Source organism: Gossypium raimondii, chromosome 9 (assembly GCF_025698545.1).
Source record: "Gossypium raimondii isolate GPD5lz chromosome 9, ASM2569854v1, whole genome shotgun sequence".
Classification (NCBI taxonomy): Eukaryota; Viridiplantae; Streptophyta; class Magnoliopsida; order Malvales; family Malvaceae; genus Gossypium; species Gossypium raimondii.
The window spans coordinates 45,010,014-45,028,723 of NC_068573.1; the positions used below are offsets into that span (position 1 = coordinate 45,010,014).

Sequence of the window (18,710 nt, forward strand, 5' to 3'; positions counted from 1 at the left end):
TTCAATGAACAGGAAATTATATACATCCTGACACCGTTAGCAAATTAAAAACCCAAAGCATAAATTTACTATTTTCTTATAAACTATCAAGAACAAGATAGTTTGGGTATGGGAGCAATGACCAATAAAGTGAAACAATTCAACAAGCAAAAATAAAGAAAGTTTTAAGCCTCCTAAAAACGAAAGTTCAATTACTTGGATGGGGATAGAATCCTTAACTGTGCTTTTTGGCACTCCAGCTTTGAACCCCAACGCCTACTCTTTGATCCAATTGCTCGAACCACTTTTGGAAATTCAACAAACCCTTTGATCCCTCGCTTTATGTGAGGATTCTCAGCTTCTTGAGATTCTTTTTGCTGAACCGCCATTGATGAAGACACAGTAGCAGTACTGTTTATATTATGGCAACATGATGATGGTTGTTCACTCGATGCAAATCTCGTTGACTCTCTTGAATCGAAAACAGCGTTGCTATTATTTTCAATATCAGATTGTTTGCGTTTAATTTCCTCCAATTCTTTAAACTTCTCGTGGAACAAAATCTTGGCCTCGGCCAGCTTCATTTGAACTCTTTCTTCCCTTAAAACTTCAGCTATCTTTAGCATCTTTCTTTCCTCCTCGAACTCTCTTTTCATTCGATCCATCTCTGATTTCTTTGAAGTGATTTCTCTAGCAAGCTTTTCACACACTCTCTCCAATGCTTCTTTCCCCCTTCGTTCTTCAGCTACTTCTTTACCCAGTTTCTTATTGAGAGACTCCACCTTTTTACGTGCTTTACGTTCGTACTCCACCTCAGCTTTCAAGTCGATGATCTGGGCTCGAGCAATACCCAAGTCGGAATCCATTACTGGTATCAGTTGATGATGAAGGTGCTTGCTACTTTGGCTCTGTAGTTGTTGATGATTAGAATAATAAAATGGGTTTTCGTAAAGTTTCCAGCTAATCCCATTCCTGAGATTACCAGTGCTTCTGTTTTTCATCATCAGCAGCATATCCTTCATATCTTCTCCTTTCATTGTATATGAGCTTTTTGGTTGTCGCTTTTCCTTTTCTTTTCTACTTTGCTGCTTTTCTTTTTCGTAATGGGGATTTTCCCTGTCAAGAAAGCTATTGCGGTAGGCCCATGATTTATCCTGGAACTTTAAAACTAGTTCTAAGGGAGGTGGTCTGCCCAATGCATTCTTGGAAGATATGTTTTGGAAGCAAAAATACTATAAGATTCAATCCTTGAAATGTGTTTTTCCAAAAAAAAATTATCTTTACTAATCAACTTCAATATATTTAAATATTTATATCCAACATAGTCCAAACATTTTATTTTAAAATTTGTCAATCTTTCAAATATAGAAATAAGTTGTTCGACATACTAAAAATTAAAGTGGACACTTCGATTGACATAAAACAATCATTTTAAATCAAATCAAATTAAATATTTTATTTTATTATCTTAATCTAATTATAAATTAAATAATAACAACTTTTTTTACCAAAAATCAAATCAAACAAGATAAAATTTTAATAATAACTTAATTGAAATAGAATCGTATTTAATAAAATTGAATCGAACACTATTGTTCAATTCGATTTTCTTTTCGACTCTTCTATCAGCTAAATCTTTATTCTTTGAGAGCTTTTAAGTGGGTATACTTAAAAAAGAAAATTCAATGAGTCATACCTTCCCATAAATATTCTAACATATGTGAGATGTAAGTACTTAAGAAAAAGAGTGGATAGGTCCAATGAATGTTATTCTTTGGTTGCCATAGAGCAGGGGCCTCTCTGGGTAAGGAATATTTACATCTATGGCAATGGACATATTGGTGGGGGTATGTTGATATTCCTCTACTGACATTGTTTTTCTGGAAAACCAAAATGTTTTAACCAACTCTTGCATTGATCCTTCTACAAAAAAAAAAAGCAGCCCTGAAAGAAGACAAACAACTACAGCAGTAAAAGATTTTTCACCCACAGTTTTTAACATTGGGTGGCCTACCTCAGTATTTCAATAATACGTATCTCAGTGCAATTATTCAGCTCCTGCAGCCCCCCCACATGTGTATTTGATGATACAAGTGATTGATTACTGTTACTTTACAGCATCATAAACATTTAACTAGTATTAAAATAAGCCCACCACTTCAAAAGTTTAATTTGGAAACCGTTTCTTCACAAATAAAAAGCAGTAGAACCAGAAATAGGAATTCTGACTAGAATGTGGATGAAGCAATTATTTTGATGTCGAGAGTGCTTTGCCAAGTCCTTAAGAGGGACATTATAAGCTATGATGGAGTTGGAAACAATGGTCTGTTTATTAATCGTACAGGCTCCACATGGATGTCCCCCATTCAGGTTTTAATTCAGGGCCCATTGCACTGTACCTGAGAATGTGACTTGGGTATTACTTATTTGGCACTAACGTGACAAAACATGCCCTCTTCTGGAGATTGGCTTTGGTAGCACCGGTGAGTGAACTGCTTATAAATCATTGACTTTTGAACTGAAACCTTTTAAGACATTGCGGAACTTCCCATGTGCCAAGAACTGCAATCTTTCTCCGGATTAGAATTCAGTCATCTTGGTTCACTTCTTGTGGTTCATACAGAGGAACTGCGGTACTGACAGAAAGATTGTGGAACAGACAAGTAAATTGCCCCACTTTCTAAACTAATAAATGAATGTAGTTATAAGTCATATTGTAAGTTCGACCACTTGATACAACACTGTTAAGAGTGATATTCACAAATTTTAAATATCAACCATTTTACATAAAAAATAGAGAAAAGAAAAACTAATAAAATGCGGTATAAGTATGTTATATTGTGAAATTTTGAAAATAATATAATAAAAGATTAATGGTGTATCTAGGTGAAGGATTTATAGGAGAGATTTTTCAAAATTTTAAAAATAATTTATTGTTTGAGTAAATATATCACAGAAATTCAAAATTTGTGAGTAATTTATTATTCAATTTCCTTTTCCAAATTTCACCTAAAGAGTGGTTTTTCAAAATTTCTCAATATTTTATTTTATTTAATACACATGATCCCACAAAATCATTTTCTTTATTCAAATATATTTATTTTAAAATTTATTTTATTAACATTTTTACAGTTTTACAGATATAATGATATCCATATTGAATATTTTTATATTATTTATTTTAAAATAATTATTTTCTATAATTTTCTTTTAATGTTTAAACTTTTAATATCCAAAATTTTCATAAATCAATTATTTATCTAAACAAAATAATTACAAACACCAATATATTAAATAGATGAATTTTAAAATACTTACATTTTAAAATTCTCAACTTTTAAAATTTTCATTCAAACACGCTCTAAAAATTTAAAGAGACGGGTAAATTGAGTTAGGTTATAGATTTTTTATTATTTTAAAAATATAGATCTTAGGTTTCATACCGAACAAGGTTGGTTGGGCCTAAAACCCCATTTCACTGTTTAAAATATATTTTAAATATTAAAATAAGTTAAGGATAAATATCAAAACTATAGATGAATTTTGGTCTAATGTGCAATATTATACATGAACTTTAACACTTGTACAATTTTATACATAAAACTTTAATTTGATTCAATTTTTTTAAAACTACTAATAATATTATCGATGTAACACCATTTTACATTTATATATTGCATACGTGAGACAATTATATGAAAATAAATGGATGTAATTATTTCTTTAAATATGTACAATTGAATCAAATTTTTTTAAAAAAGTGTACATATAAACCACAATCAAAGTTCCATATGTATAATTGTACCAAATCAAAGTCCATATATCAAATTATACATTAGACTAAAATTCATGTGTAATTTTATATCTATCCCAATAGATTATTATTTTATTATTTTAATATAATTTAAATACAATTTACTTTTTATATTAAATTATGACTTGGTTTGTCTGAAGCCAAGTCCTACAAATTAAGGATGGTGCAAACATTTATGTGCTTAGTCGAATTTTGTTACATGTATAAACAATAAGAGTTTCGTAATTTTTCTCTAATAGCGTGACAACTTCTCACTTAAATAAGGACTCATTATTGGAATCCAAGAGTCGACTTTAATGCCAAATGTCAAAGTAGGCCATAATTTATAGGAAAACTCATCATTTAGGATTGTTAGATAATAAAGTATAAGATAATCAAGCACCTGTTAAATGTGTGCGAGTTTATTAAAGCAGTTGTATAATTGATGTCAATAAGCTATCTAACTGTTAGTGGTATAAAATTATTACGTTTATTAGCTTGTTTGTTAGGTGGTCAATGAATGATATATCTCTGTGTATATATGTTGGTGTAAAACTCACATTTTTGATCGATTAGAATAGAGTATTATCTCTTCATCGCTTATTCTAAGTTTCTTTCAATTGCTTTTGTTATTTTTTCTTGTTCATCTTTAGTTAATTTTCCAGCATGGTATCAGAGCTATGATCCATGGTGCTTTTCTGTAAATCTGATTGTTAAATTTGTGTTTTTCTTAGTGGTTTAGCCTTAACAATAGTGCTAATAAAAAGTCCTAATCAAAGTGACAGTCTTGCAGTTGTTTCATTAAGTTCTATAGTGATCAATACTGGACCTGCAACTATGCTTTCCACTAAAAATATTACATTACTGGTGGATGAAAGCAATTATTTCACATGGAGGCAAATGTTCTTTTTTATTCTTAAAACGCCATCATTTGTAATCATATATAGAATGTACTGTTTCTATTACAGCTCGTGTAGTGAAGGATGTTGATGGTAAGCAAATCGAGAATCCTGCATTTATAAATTATGAACAACAAGACTTAGCATTAGCATCTTGGTTAATGTCATATGTTAGTCCTACACTGTATATACATCTTGTTGGTTTAGATTCATCATATGAAACATGCTCAAAGCTACATCAAGTTCTGGCTAATTAGTCTCGAACTAAGAAAATGCATTTTAAATGCAAGTTGCATAATGTCAAGAAACATAATAAAAGCATGACATAATATCTTGTCGAAATAAAGCATATATGTAACAATTTATCTGGATATGGTCAAGTAATTATTGAAGAAGAACATCAATCTTTTATTCTTAATGGATTGACTCTTGAAAATGAAAATAATGTATCAATTATTATGTCAATCCAACAAGAGTACGATTTGGCTAGGATTACTTCTGCTTCATTAGAAGCAGTGGCTCGACAGATGATGTTATCTTTTATAGTTGTTTTTTCCAATGTTGTTGTTCAACAACAACAATCTCATATTCAAACTAATGTTTCTGCATCTCAGTTACAGAGTGATAGTGGTCAAAAGTCAATTGATTCTCAACAAAGCTACTCACCTAGACCATACTATTAAGGACAAAGAGAAATTGGTTTTAGGTCTTGAGGGAGAGGAAGATATGGCAATGGTTCTAGACCTCAATGCCAATTATGTGGCAAACTAGGTCATATTGTATCTAAATGCATTTATCAATTTGATGCATCTTTTGAGGGCATAACTTCTCTTGTTACTATTTTTATAAGATCATCTTCACCTCGACCATATCAGATCAAGTTAACTTTTGTGTTCAATTATGATAAACGATGAAAAGGATGAACGCGGAAGCGGATTGTAAAGTTTGTCAAAGTCGCGGATTTGACTTAGGGCTCTAGACGTTCGGAAAAAAATTTAGATTTTACACAACCTGAAACGAAATTGAATCCAAGTCAGATAAAACAATTAAAATAAATAAATAACTAAAATAAAATAACAAATTAAAGATTAAGGACGTGAATAAATAAGATAAATGAAAAGATAGAGCGTGGCGTGTAGAAGTCCTAAGAAGCCTTGGAAACATGAAGAATCCACAACCCCCTTCAAGTGGCTCTAATTTCCCCTCCAAGATAGAAACCTTGGCAAGAAAAAGTTTGAATATGATCCCCACAATCTAAAAAGATTGTTAAAACTCTTTTAAAAGAAACTGAAGAGAAATTCTTGAAAAGAAAAACCCAGAGAGAATTTATTAACTCAAAAGAAAAATAGAATAATAATGAATTGAATGAATTGTGTACAATGCAAAGGCCTATATATACGCTAGCTAAATAAATCTAAATAAAACTCTTAAGTATATACTAGAACTCTAATTTTAATCTAAACAAGAAGTAGTTTTAAACTAAACTTTCTTGTTAACATAAAACTCCTAAATAACTTAAAATACTTAATAATTATAAAAAATTTGGAATAAAATAATAATAAAATAATAAGAGATGATAAATACAATATTGGGCTCATGTATAATAAAAATTAAGCCTAAAAATCAAACCCAATATGATTTAAACTCGAATTAAAAGCCCGAAACTCATAATTCCTGTCATAATGCCGTTCAGAAATTCTGCTCGCGCAGTCTTCACTAAAACGGTCATAACTTGAGCTCCCAAACTCAAAATCAAGTGATTCAAAATGCGTTTCTAAGCTAAGAGATAGATCTTCAAACGTCATAGAGACATCTCAACCCAGAAATGCCAAGATCTCATCCAAAAAGTTGTCGCAAGTCTGCTGATTTCCCAAGCCTAAAAATTGACAGTTTTGGTGATTGGAATCTAATAAATTTCACCCCATTCGTGCATGTATCATTCTCCCTTTCCTCAAAAAGATTCGTCCTCGAATCTTTTCTTTGATCTAGTCACCTTTGACATTGTTGTTGGGCCTTGAGGTTGTGTGAACCCATCACTTTTATGGGTCTGAAATTGTGCCTTGAGACCCACATCAAATTACCTACACCTACTACTTTTGTGTTACCTGCTTCATATTTTTCCTCACTGCAAACACTTACTACCTATATGCATGTTTAGCAACCATCAAACACTTTTCTTACTCCTCAACAAGTGTTTGCTTCTAACACTTGTTATAGTCCCCCTTTTTTTATATCTTGTATTGTTGCTCTTATGTTTAAAATACACTATCATACCTTTGATTCATCTTCTTATTCAACTTCAACTTGTCCTATGTTTGCTTCATCAGTTGTTATATGGTCTTAAGCATAAATCTGAAGCACTAATTGTTGTTCTTGTTCTTTAAAAACATGTTGAGCTACTTTTTTATAGGAAAATTAAAATTCTTCAGATTGATAGTGGGGTTGAATTTCGTTCTTTGGTTTTTCATTTGCAATTTTGTGAGATTCAACATCGCGTTACTTGTCCCCACACATTAGAACAAAATGGATTGATTGAGTGTAGGTATCGACAAATTGTAGAATTGGGCCTAACTTTGTTAGCACAAGCTTCACTACCTCTCACATTTTATAATGTTACTGATAAGTCTTCTTTTTTACCTACAAATATTCATGCTGCCATGAGGTGTCCCAAGTGGCAAGAAGCAATCCATGATGAATTGACTAGTTTACATAAGAATCATACTTGGAGTTTAGTGTCCTTGCTTGAGAATTGAACACATATTGAGTGTTAATGATTGTTCAAAATAAAAAAGAAAGTAGATGGTACAGTTGATCATTACAAGGTTCGATTGGTGGCACAAGGATATGCTCAAAAAGTAGGTCTTGATTTTCAAGACACCTTTAGTCCAATAGCTAAAGCTTGCACAATTTGAACAATTATTGCCTCAGTAGTAACTCACAAGTGATCACTTCGACAAATAGACATTAATAACACATTTCTTAATGGTGATCTAATGGAGGAGCCACCAGGTTTTGAACAAGTTGGTGTCAATAGAAAACTTTTGGCATGCAGGCTACACAAGTCTCTGTATAGACTCAAACATGTCCACTTAAACGCATCCTAATTTTATCAAAAATGAACTCCTTGGTGTTTTTCATAAACTCTCTAATGTCTTAAAATGAACTCCCAAGTAGATGCCTAGATTGTCCGCGACCCAAAAGCCAAATTTTCTCCTAATTGTCACTTCCCTCTCCACACCTTAGTATTCGAAGAAAAATAAATTTGGGCTTTTTGAGTACTTATTTTATGAACAGCAAAGTTGTTAAATGGCTTCAACTTTCTCGTTTGTTGGGTCAATGCTTACCTTGCAAAAAAGTATAAGTTGGTTTGCAAAAAAGTAAATGAGATTTTGAAAGGCTATGCCTTGAGAAGGTGACATGCACCTTCAAAATAAAAAGTTAATTTATTGTAAATTAAGGACGAAATTACCTTTTGTGATGGAGGCCCTCCTTAATTTTTTTTTTTAAAAAATTTGATGAGATCCACTTATTTAAGTAAATTCAATTTAAAATTTGATGGACGGGGTGGAGAGGGATATTTTATTTAATATTAATATAATTATTTTTATTTTATTAATATTAATATAAAATTTAAATTTATTATTATATTTTTGAAAATATTTATGTATATTTATATATTTTTAATATTTTTAAAATTATGATCTAATTGAAAATATTTATAAATTTTGAGGATAATTTAAAAGTAGAGTGCATAATTTCTAATTTAACATTCAATTTTTACATATTATATCAAAGTAGTCATAATTTTAAAAATTATCCTCAAAATTTATAAATATTTTCAATTTGATCATAATTTTAAAATATTAAAAATATATAAATATACATAAATATTTTCAAAAATATAATAATAAATTTAAATTTTATATTAATATTAATATTAATAAAAATAAAAATAATTATATTAATATTAAATAAAATATCCCTCTCCACCCCGTCCATCTTCCTCTCCCCCTCCCCCACCGGACCTCCCACTTTCCTTTTTCTTAGATGCTCTTTGCAATCTCCAATATCAGTAGTTTTTTCTCCGCAGTGCTTGCAGAGGGCAAATTGATTAAAGCGATGGTTACAATTTCCTTTAATTGATCATGTTCAAGATATGAGTCTGCAGTGTATGGAATACTTGAAGACGTTAAATGTACATTCAGCTCTCTAGATTTTTCTTGAGAGGAACCAATCTTGCTGTCTGCATTCGTAGCCCATGAATTACCACCCACTGCCTGCTTCAGATGCTCATCATCGGCACCCTCGGCAGACTGATTTTGATCTCGAACAATCTCATCCCCAGAAGAAGGTTTTAGTTTTGTATCATTGCCTGTTTCGAGAGCTCAACGAAAGGGGCCTTTCGTTGTGGAGAGTCTATCAATGAAGCCACATCTACTCCAGTAGATCAATAAAACGGGGTGGGGAGAATTTTTATTTTATTTTATTTAATACTAATAGCATTATTTTTATTTAATATTATTAATATAAAATTTAAATTTATTATTATATCTTTCTCAAAATATTTATCTACTTTTATATATTTTTTTAAATTTTAAGAATTATTTTTTAAAATATACGACTAAATTGATACAATATATAAAAGTTGAACGCTAAATTTATTATTATATGAAGTTTTTAACAGTCACATCAATTTGTTGTTTGTGGTTTAACGGAGTAACCAAAATGACTGAACTATATAACGTGAATGCTTAAATTGTTAACTTTTTATTTTGAGTGCTTAAAAAAATTATAATTGAGTGATTATCTGTATAGTTTACCCTAAAAATTATATATATATATATTAAAACTATTTTAATTTCATAATGCTTTATTTGATTTCTAATGTTTTATTCTGATTCCGTGGAAGTATGGTAGTAAATAAAAGTCAGATTATTTGTGACTTAACACTACAAAAATGAAGTTGATTTGGTGAGTTTACGAGGCGTGCTCCACAAGAGATGGTATTCAAATTTCAAAGGCGCATTGCTTACCATATTAATAAACAGCCGACCATTTCGCATGAATTACACGATATATAGCTTGTTCCATCATAACTTCATTCTCATTGCTTTCCCCTTCTCCAATACTTTAGTTAAGCTTGGCAGGAAAATGCAGGTGGTTCGCCCATCTGCAAGTCACCATCTATATCATTAATTTAGGCACATACATATATATCAACATCAACCAAAGTGAAGGTCATGCATTGTATCTAACCATGAAACGAGGCTCACGAAGAAGAAGAAGAAATTGTTTGGTAAAGGAAATTGCAAAACATGCCCTAATATTTTAGTTAATTAGCTAGAAACAAAATTGCATTATACAATAAAATAGTTGTGTATGTATTGGAATCAGCAAGATTAGGGTGATGGTATCGTGAGCGAATTGACATCATGAGCAATTAATGTTGGAATCTTTTACGATAAATCATTATGATTCATGCTGTGATGGATAATTAATTCTGCATGTCTATGTTCATAGTATTTATGTCCCTAATTGTTTCAAACACATGTTTATAGTTTGTACGTCACAATCATATTTAAATTATTTTAAAAACTATGAAACAAATAATTAAACACTATTTATAAAATTGGTGAATATAATAAAAAGTTTCCTCACGACATATAAACCCGTGAAAGATTCAATTTCTGAACGCAATTATTCACCTAATATTATTTTATGTTTATACATTTCATACACAAACATTTATATTTATCTAGTGAAACTAAATAAATATATTTATTTATTTTAAATATATACAATTAAATTAAAATCAAAATTTATGTATCACATTATATATTATATCAAAGTTTATGAGTAAGTTTGAAATTTATCTCTATTTTATATTTATTTAACTTTTGACTAGTTAATGACAAGATTATCATTTGTTACATCCACGGTGAAAATTCTTAATCTCACTAACAGGGTTAAGAATTAGTCAATTACCATGTGTTTCATATATATATATATCAATTAAGGACATGACATAATTTTTAATTTTTTGTGGAATAAAAAAAAACTCCACCATTAGTGTATCAAATAATAAGTATAATTGTCTTAATTTATTTGCATTATGGAAATTTTGACATGTTTATATTTTTACTTTTCATGTTATTATTTGGCCTCCAATTTTATAAGAAAATTTTATTTTAGCCATTCATTTATTTTTCACTTTTGTAATCGTTAAACTTATATTTTGTCAAATCACTATAACATGGATGGAAAAATTTATATTTGTTAACTTTACTAATGTGACATATGCGTAGTTAACATGCCAGCATTTAATTATTTTTTCAAAATTTTAAAACATTAAAAATATATTTTTATAATTTTTAAAATAATTTTAATGATTTTATTTTTAAAATATATATAATTTTGTCATGTCACAAGTTTAAAGACTAAAAAGGTAAAAAATTAAATGATAGACTAATTTTTTTAAAGTTGGAGGACCAAATAAATTATTATTAATAAATATTAATTAAGAATAACCTACGAGATTTAAAAGAAAGGAAAATTAGAAATTGATTTAATCATGTTTTTATTCAATTAGAATGTGAATTGGACATTAATATGGTTGAGGTTAATTTTCGAATCATAAAATGAAATAGATTTTTATATTTTACTATATTTTTAAATTATTAAATCTAAATCTAGTCTAAAATAATATATGAATAATGTGAAGGATTAAGTGGTTTTACACCTTACATAATTTTTATATCATTAATATTTTAATAATTTAACGGTTAAATTTATTAATATATTTATATTTATAATGGATGTAAATATTTTATCGATTCAATATCTATAGTACATCAACTTAAAATATTGTTTATATTAATATATATTTAAGGATTGAAATTTTTTACATAAAATAAATAGTTAGAAAATTTTAATTTATGTTAAACTTAACGTGCATGATTTATATGAATGGAGAATGGTAGAGACAGTTGGATCGTTAAAATATTAACTGTATAAAAATAATGAATAAATATAAAATCACTTAAATTTTACACCAATGTAATCCTTACTATGAATAAAAATAATTAAAATATCAAAAAGTGAACCGATGGAATTTATTTCATTTAAAAAATGAGTTTAAGATAAAAATGAGTCAAACGTTGGAGCCAAATTGAATCGGTTTCCTAGAAATACAAGTATCCCATTTATTGTTCAAATTTACTTTTTTCAACATAATATTATTATCCAACTGGGAAATTTGGAACATTGGGCAAAGTGTACACTAATCAGGTCAAACAGTGGAGTATGGCTGGCTCATTGGACCTACAATACCCATTCATATTCCATCATTGGCTTTCTATTTAAGTTATTCCGTAATTTGGCTTTGCATATAGTTATCAGTTAAGGCTGAGATTTAAATTTGCAGTCGTTGATTTCATTGCCTCCACATCTTTTTTCATCTTTCTTCAAATGGATGTAAAGCTTAATACAATTAGACTCGTACGGGTGTTGAGCTTAGCAGGGGAAATTCTGAATAATGCTGTCAGCTTTGCTGTCTTTTGTGTTCTCGACTTTGTTGATTTCATTCTATGTTTTGTTTACAAAGTTATTGATTTCTGGATTGAATCCCAATGGAAACCTTGTTATTGTTCCTCTGCTAAACAACGCATCATCGAGGGTGACAACATCTTGGTTTCGGAAGAGTGCGAGTCCAAGATTGTTTGCCTCACGTCAGCCAATTTACAGGTGGAGGACATCTCGGATACCCTTTATTCTCGTCCTTCCATTGTTGCCCAGCTCTCCAAGTTTATTATTAATGACCTAAACAAGACGAAGAAAACAACGGTGACATCAACTTTCACCATTGACTCCACCATTGTTGAATTGCTTCGACGCAATGTAGTTCCAAGATGGTCTGATTGCGATTGTAAAATATGCAACTCTTGGACCTCTTCCAGGAAGGACACTCTTTTCGTTAAAGCAGAAGGACCCAAAGGTATGTTAGATTACAAATGTACTATATCTATCGTATTAATTTTATTCGGTTCTTTCAAGTTTGCTATTTGGGTTTGTGATGACAGATAAAGCTCGAGAAGATGTGTTATTCATTCATGGCTTCATTTCATCATCAGTATTTTGGACTGAAACTTTATTCCCCAACTTTTCGACTACTGTGAAATCGACTTACAGATTGTTGGCTGTTGATATACTGGGCTTTGGCCGAAGTCCGAAGCCAACTGACTCGCTTTACACTTTAAGAGAGCATGTGGAAATGATTGAAAAGTCCGCGCTTGAAGCTTTCCAAGTTAAATCGTTCCACATTGTGGCTCATTCCTTAGGCTGCATTTTAGCCCTTGCTATAGCTGTTAAGCATCCGGGATCCATCAAGTCTCTCACCCTACTCGCACCAGTAAGTTTATTTTTATTTTTTATTCTCCACGATTTTGTTATCGATTGAAAGCCATATTAATATTAATTGTCACTAATCCCATATGAAATGGCAGCCATATTTTCCAGTGCCAAAGGGTGAACCAGCAACTCAATATATTATGAGAAGAATAGCTCCCCGGCGAGTGTGGCCGGTGATGGCTTTCGGTGCATCGGTTGCTTGCTGGTACGAGCACATCAGCCGGACGATTTGCCTGGTGGTATGCAAGAACCACCGGTTGTGGGAATTTATCACCAAATTTATCACCCGAAACAGGTAATAGTTTCGTCAAACCTAAGCTCCCCAGCACCTCCTTAAGTCGCGTCTGCTAAAACGACCTTAACTATAATCCACATGGAACAGCAAACCATGATGTTTGCGTCTTTGATTGACCAAGTTTCAGAATCTGCCCCTTTTTACCTGTCTTTTGTTGGCAAGCATTTACCAAAACAATTCATCAATCTATTTTTTATACGTTTGGCTTGACTATAATAACCAACTTTATTAGTCCTACATATATAAAATTTTGGGCTTAAAACAAGCTACTTAGTATAAGTGTATAGTTTTTTAGTACGTATTCGGTGCACCATTTTGGAGTTATTATTATTTTAAAAAATTATTTGATATATATATAAATATATAATATTTACAAGTATTAAATAATAAAATTAAATAAACCTCAAATATTAAATATTCATTAATTTTATAAAATATTCTTTCACAAATATAATTCATTCTCAAACTCAAAATGAATAAGCAAAAAGTTATTTCATTAATTAAACAATAAGATAAACCAATACTATACATATATATAAATCTATAATTCAATAAATCCAAAATAAATAATAAAAATTAAAATTACATATTTAAAATATTCTTTTTTTATCAATTGGTACAAATAATATCAAAACAGAATTGTACTGGAATAATTTATGTTAAGATCGAATAATGTCAAAATAAAATTGGCGACTTTAACTTAAACCATTTCATCGTTAGAGATTGATTTGCTTCAACCAAAACATGAAAAATACCTATAAAAATTTATTTTATATCTCTAAATTAAAGTCATGAAGTGGGTTTATATTTATTACATTGATATATATAAATCATATAAAATATATGTTAATTTTATTACTAAAGAAGAATATCCTTCTACAATAAAAAAATAGAAGAATATCAAGAAGGAAAAAAACTATGAAACCAAATGAGAAAACTAAACAAGAGTATCTTTCAGGCAAAGGTGAGAATTGGTGGAATGAAACTTTTGTCAGTCGATTGCTTGATGAAAACAAAGTCAAATGTAGTTGAGAAATGAAGTCTCAATCAATATGTTATTTAATTTATTAGTACAGCCTGCAAATATATTTTCTTTAATCTTAACTTAAGATACAATATTCCAGGATCAGGACTTACTTGTTAGAAAGTTTCTGCTGCCACACCCATAATGCCGCTTGGCATACACTTCACAACATCATTTGTGGCACCGCCGGCAATCTCGACAGCTATTTGGACACCGTCTGCAACCAGCTAAAGTGCGAGGTCACCATATTCCATGGAGGAGACGATGAAGTAATCCCGGTGGAATGTAGCTATAATGTACAGAGAAGAATCCCTCGTGCTCAAGTTAAGGTTGTCGAAAACAAAGATCACATTACAATTGTTGTTGGTAGACAAAAGGCCTTTGCCAAGGAACTTGAGAAGATTTGGAAGAGATCAAAATGTGATTAATCGTAGACCGAGTTTCAACTCTTCTTTTTCTGGGCCTGATTAAAACAGGCACGAAATCATAATAACAACAATGATTTACTGAAACATGGTGAATTAAAAAAAAAGAAGGAAGAGTGATATTAAAATTTTAATCGACACCATTTTCTAGTCAAGATGATAGGAGAATGGTAGGTTTTTCTATTTTAATTAAATGAGATTTCAATCTCGTTTTTAAATGCTTAAGTGTCAAAGTAGGCATTATTATGCTAATAAAATAGCTCTCAAATCCCACTATTTTTTTTTTTCTGTTGTTGTTATTAATGAATTGAAATGTAATAAACTGGATTTAAATGCATAAAGAATAGTGCTTTAGCATATTCAAACATGCGTCTTTTTATACTGATAATAATGCTCATACGAATTGAACTAAGATTCAATCGATTGCTTTAATCATATTAAAAGAATTATAAATGCACTTGTTAACATAACCTGAAATTTATTTCAGTTTATTCATGAAATTACATCTTTATAAAAATACCATATAATATATTTAAGATTCAAATTTATCTTGATGGATTGGATTGTATTCGAGATCTTCAATGACATTCTTTTGTCCAAAACAATAAACTATTTTGATTAAGAAATTCTACTTCAATTAAATTTATTGATATATTTTTGTTAAAAATAAATTTAAATTTATTTAATTTTTAAACTAAAACCTATATTTGAATCAAAGTAAGTCTTTTTTTTTTTTTGAACGGTAAACTTAACAACTCTATTTTCAGATTTGATTTCATTTCTTGAAGTAAAAAATTTGAACATTGAGAACTACAAACCTCATTTCCTCTTTTGCCTGCTTCGATCGATATTCATGCTTAGGTTTTTTGTAGGTTGAAAATTTGAGAACTTAAACAGGTCTTTTAAGTATCATATGGTTATTATATGTAAGGTAGGGATTTTAATTTTATTATTTATAGATCTTTGACTTTAACTACGTAGAAATAGTAATTGCATTTATCATTTCATGCAAAGGAGAGAGGCATCAATCTCGTAGTGTCAACCTGTTATAACTTGCAACATAAAATAACGTGTAAAATGTTATTTGTTTCAATACCATTTGTAGCTTTTATGGTGTTTGAACTAGAGTAAGAGTTTGGACTCAGTTTATTATAGTACATCCTAGAAATATTTCTAGAGTAAAAGCTGATTCGTAATTTTGAGATTTGGAGTTAATAGGCATCTTATCAAACACTTGTACCTTGAAAAGCCTTTAGTTGGCATTTTAATACCAATTCTAAAGTTAGTATTAGAAAATTCTGTGGGGTTTGGGCGGTGTGGTATAGAAATATGGTAGGCAGGCAGGCTCATAGAACAACGAGAGACCCCATACAACAGCTGATTTAATTCAAGGCCAATCAAGCGGCAGTGAAGATGGTATTAATAATTACTTGACTGACCACTAGCCAGTCCCATTTAATGCTTCCACATCTCATGCTTTCCTTATTCATTCAGGTCTTGAAGACTTGAACAATTGAACGATCAAATTTCCAGATTTAAAAGAAGCTTTCACTCATGCACACTACTTAGAAATTTGAATTAGCAATTAAAACCCAATTCAAGAAGCAAAACCCATATTGCATTTAAATTATGAAATAAAGAAACAAGGTTGCTCGTAATTAAAACTGCTTGATTTGGATCCATTTCCCTTTGCTTGGAATAGCTTCGTGTACCAAGAACAACTGGTAATATCCAGGCGGTGCCAATGCCGCCGTTTCTGGGGCATACCCTTCCACCAAATAGTTCCCCGAAGAAGTCTTCTTCACTTCATTATTGAATGCCAAAACTAGCAACCTTTGGTTCATTGCAATTGAATGTGTGGTAAAAGATGGAGCCACCATTGTTACGAACAAATCTGATAGAATAACACTCCCTTCTAATGTGAATTCTAGAGAGATTTTCTGCTTATAACCAATTTTTAACCCTGGGTTTACCGCAACGATCGATGGCCGAGGCTTTTTTTTGGTGAAATATGGGGGATAAAATGCTTCAAGGCTGAGTTCAGTTGGATAAAGTGCAGAGAAGTTGTAATTAATGTTAGGATTGCTGCCGCCGACTAAGACTCGACCGTCGGACAGCAAATGAGCAGTTGAATGGTAAAGTCTAGGAATCAAAGATGGGGCTAAAACCTCGAACCTGGTGCTTCCGTCACTGTTTCGAGCGTCGGGGCGGTATAAAACTGGGTTCAGAACAGGATCTCGTGCAACACCCCAACCAGCAGCGCCTTTGGCCGCACCATTTATGATGAGAACGTCGCCGGTCGGTAACATGATCATGTCGCCCATCACTCTGTTGATTGGCATTTCCTCCATTTCCCATTCCGGAGATGCCGCTGTAATTATCAAGCGACCACAAGATTTTGATGCCGGAACAAAGACTCCAACATTAGCCTTCTCATTCGAATCCGGGGCTGTCCCACCGCAGATTAAGACCTCAGCATCTGGGGTACTAGTGTTATTGTCGCTATCGGTGGTACTAAAGAGTTTCAAAGGAAGAAGAACAGAGGATCCGGTGCTGGGATAATTGCGGGAAATCCCACCAGGCATTACAGGATAGCTTCTAATCACCTTATTGTTAATATAATCGAGTAGAATCCCTCGATCATTAGCGAAAACGAAAAGATTTCCGTCGGTGGATAGATGTAGAAAAGGGTAGAGATTGTTGGGGACCAACGCTGAATATCTTGTTTCCTTTAGGAAAGGAAGTTTGTAAAGTATTCGATCGGAACCGGAGAGTTTTGGAATAAATTCATACGTGAACTGATATCGTCCACCCACCACAATGATCTTTCCATCGGGTAAAACTTGATTAGAAGCATACCACCTCGGTGAAAGAAGTCCATTTTGATCTTCTTCCCAATCGCAATCCATGCATGGCTTGAAATACCGAACAACTTTTTCACCAAGTCGATAACCACCACTTTGCACTAACGTACCATCGATCGAAAATGCGCCCGAAGAACACCACGTATCAGACAATATAGTCAGTGGCCTAACAGCTCGAGTTGCCGGATCGAACTCAACGGAATGCGCATAACAATCGGATGATTTCGAGTCTTCTTTGATGCACTTCCCTTGCGGAAGAGTAATGTTGGAAGGACCGAACTCGGACCGGTCGAAAGTGACAATCTTCTCATTGGGTAACAATGCCATATGCATTGCCGAAACTCCGATGCTTCTTTTCAACAGTTTCCATTTCCCTTGGTAAGATTGAGCGCCTACATTGAAGACTGATGAACAACATACCAAGAGCATGAATATGAGGATTTTCGGGTCCATTATTTTGGGTTTAACTTGAGGAACCGACATGAATTGCTCTGAGTGATTTGCATGTTAATTGTAAGGAAAGAGGAAAGGGAAGTGAATTAATGAGAAGAAAACTTGCTTTGGTCATATGGTATCCCCTAACAGATAAATTTAACATTGAGTAAAAGATTCTAATTGGCTATATTGAGATATTGGACCGTGAAAAGACTACACGTACATATCTTAACTGTGACTCGGTTCATGCGCATAGATCACTGTAGAATTGTCGAAAGTAATTAAATGCATGAATCTACCATGTTTCGCTGCTTTACACCAGCATTTATATCTCTGAGTAAATTCGTTTCAAATTGAATAGTTGGTTTCTACCATCACTTTTGGGTGCGGTGGGAAAATTAGATTTTGAATGTGCCATATTTAAAGTAATCAGTTTTATCAAATTGATTGTGATTTAATTAGTCACCACAATTACATTTTACCATTTTGAAGGAAGAGTGAAAATTAGGGATAATTATGCGGATAACAATCAATTCATATGGTTCCAAGCACACCCTTCAAAGTTTAAGTTTAAGGAACTTTTTTTATAC

At 31.6% G+C, this 18,710-nt stretch overlaps 3 protein-coding genes across 3 annotated transcripts; 1 reads left to right on the forward strand and 2 right to left on the reverse strand.

Annotated features, from left to right (window-relative positions):
* Positions 1 to 1,200, reverse strand: LOC105800193 (protein BRANCHLESS TRICHOME). The gene has a single exon (XM_012631171.2). It carries the CDS (start codon positions 1,014 to 1,016, stop codon positions 192 to 194), a length of 825 nt encoding a protein of 274 aa, XP_012486625.1. The 5' UTR covers positions 1,017 to 1,200; the 3' UTR covers positions 1 to 191.
* A 10,839-nt stretch (positions 1,201 to 12,039) lies between these two features.
* Positions 12,040 to 15,186, forward strand: LOC105800197 (hypothetical protein). Its single transcript, XM_012631173.2, has 4 exons — positions 12,040 to 12,664; positions 12,750 to 13,078; positions 13,173 to 13,372; positions 14,497 to 15,186. The coding sequence occupies exons 1-4, from the start codon at positions 12,139 to 12,141 to the stop codon at positions 14,822 to 14,824; spliced, it is 1,383 nt and encodes a 460-aa protein (XP_012486627.1). The 5' UTR covers positions 12,040 to 12,138; the 3' UTR covers positions 14,825 to 15,186.
* A 1,231-nt stretch (positions 15,187 to 16,417) lies between these two features.
* On the reverse strand, positions 16,418 to 18,258 carry LOC105800194 (aldehyde oxidase GLOX1). The gene has a single exon (XM_012631172.2). It carries the CDS (start codon positions 18,166 to 18,168, stop codon positions 16,480 to 16,482), a length of 1,689 nt encoding a protein of 562 aa, XP_012486626.1. The 5' UTR covers positions 18,169 to 18,258; the 3' UTR covers positions 16,418 to 16,479.
* Positions 18,259 to 18,710: the final 452 nt, after the last annotated feature.

Excerpts from the sequence above, each read along its gene's own strand:
- LOC105800193 (XM_012631171.2), bottom strand. The coding sequence starts at position 1,016 with ATGAAAGGAGAAGATATGAAGGATATGCTGCTGATGATGAAAAACAGA.
- LOC105800197 (XM_012631173.2), top strand. The coding sequence starts at position 12,139 with ATGGATGTAAAGCTTAATACAATTAGACTCGTACGGGTGTTGAGCTTA. Across the intron at positions 13,079-13,172 it reads CTCTCACCCTACTCGCACCA|CCATATTTTCCAGTGCCAAA; the intron begins GTAAGTTTATTT and ends ATGAAATGGCAG. Across the intron at positions 13,373-14,496 it reads AAATTTATCACCCGAAACAG|GATCAGGACTTACTTGTTAG; the intron begins GTAATAGTTTCG and ends ACAATATTCCAG.
- LOC105800194 (XM_012631172.2), bottom strand. The coding sequence starts at position 18,168 with ATGTCGGTTCCTCAAGTTAAACCCAAAATAATGGACCCGAAAATCCTC.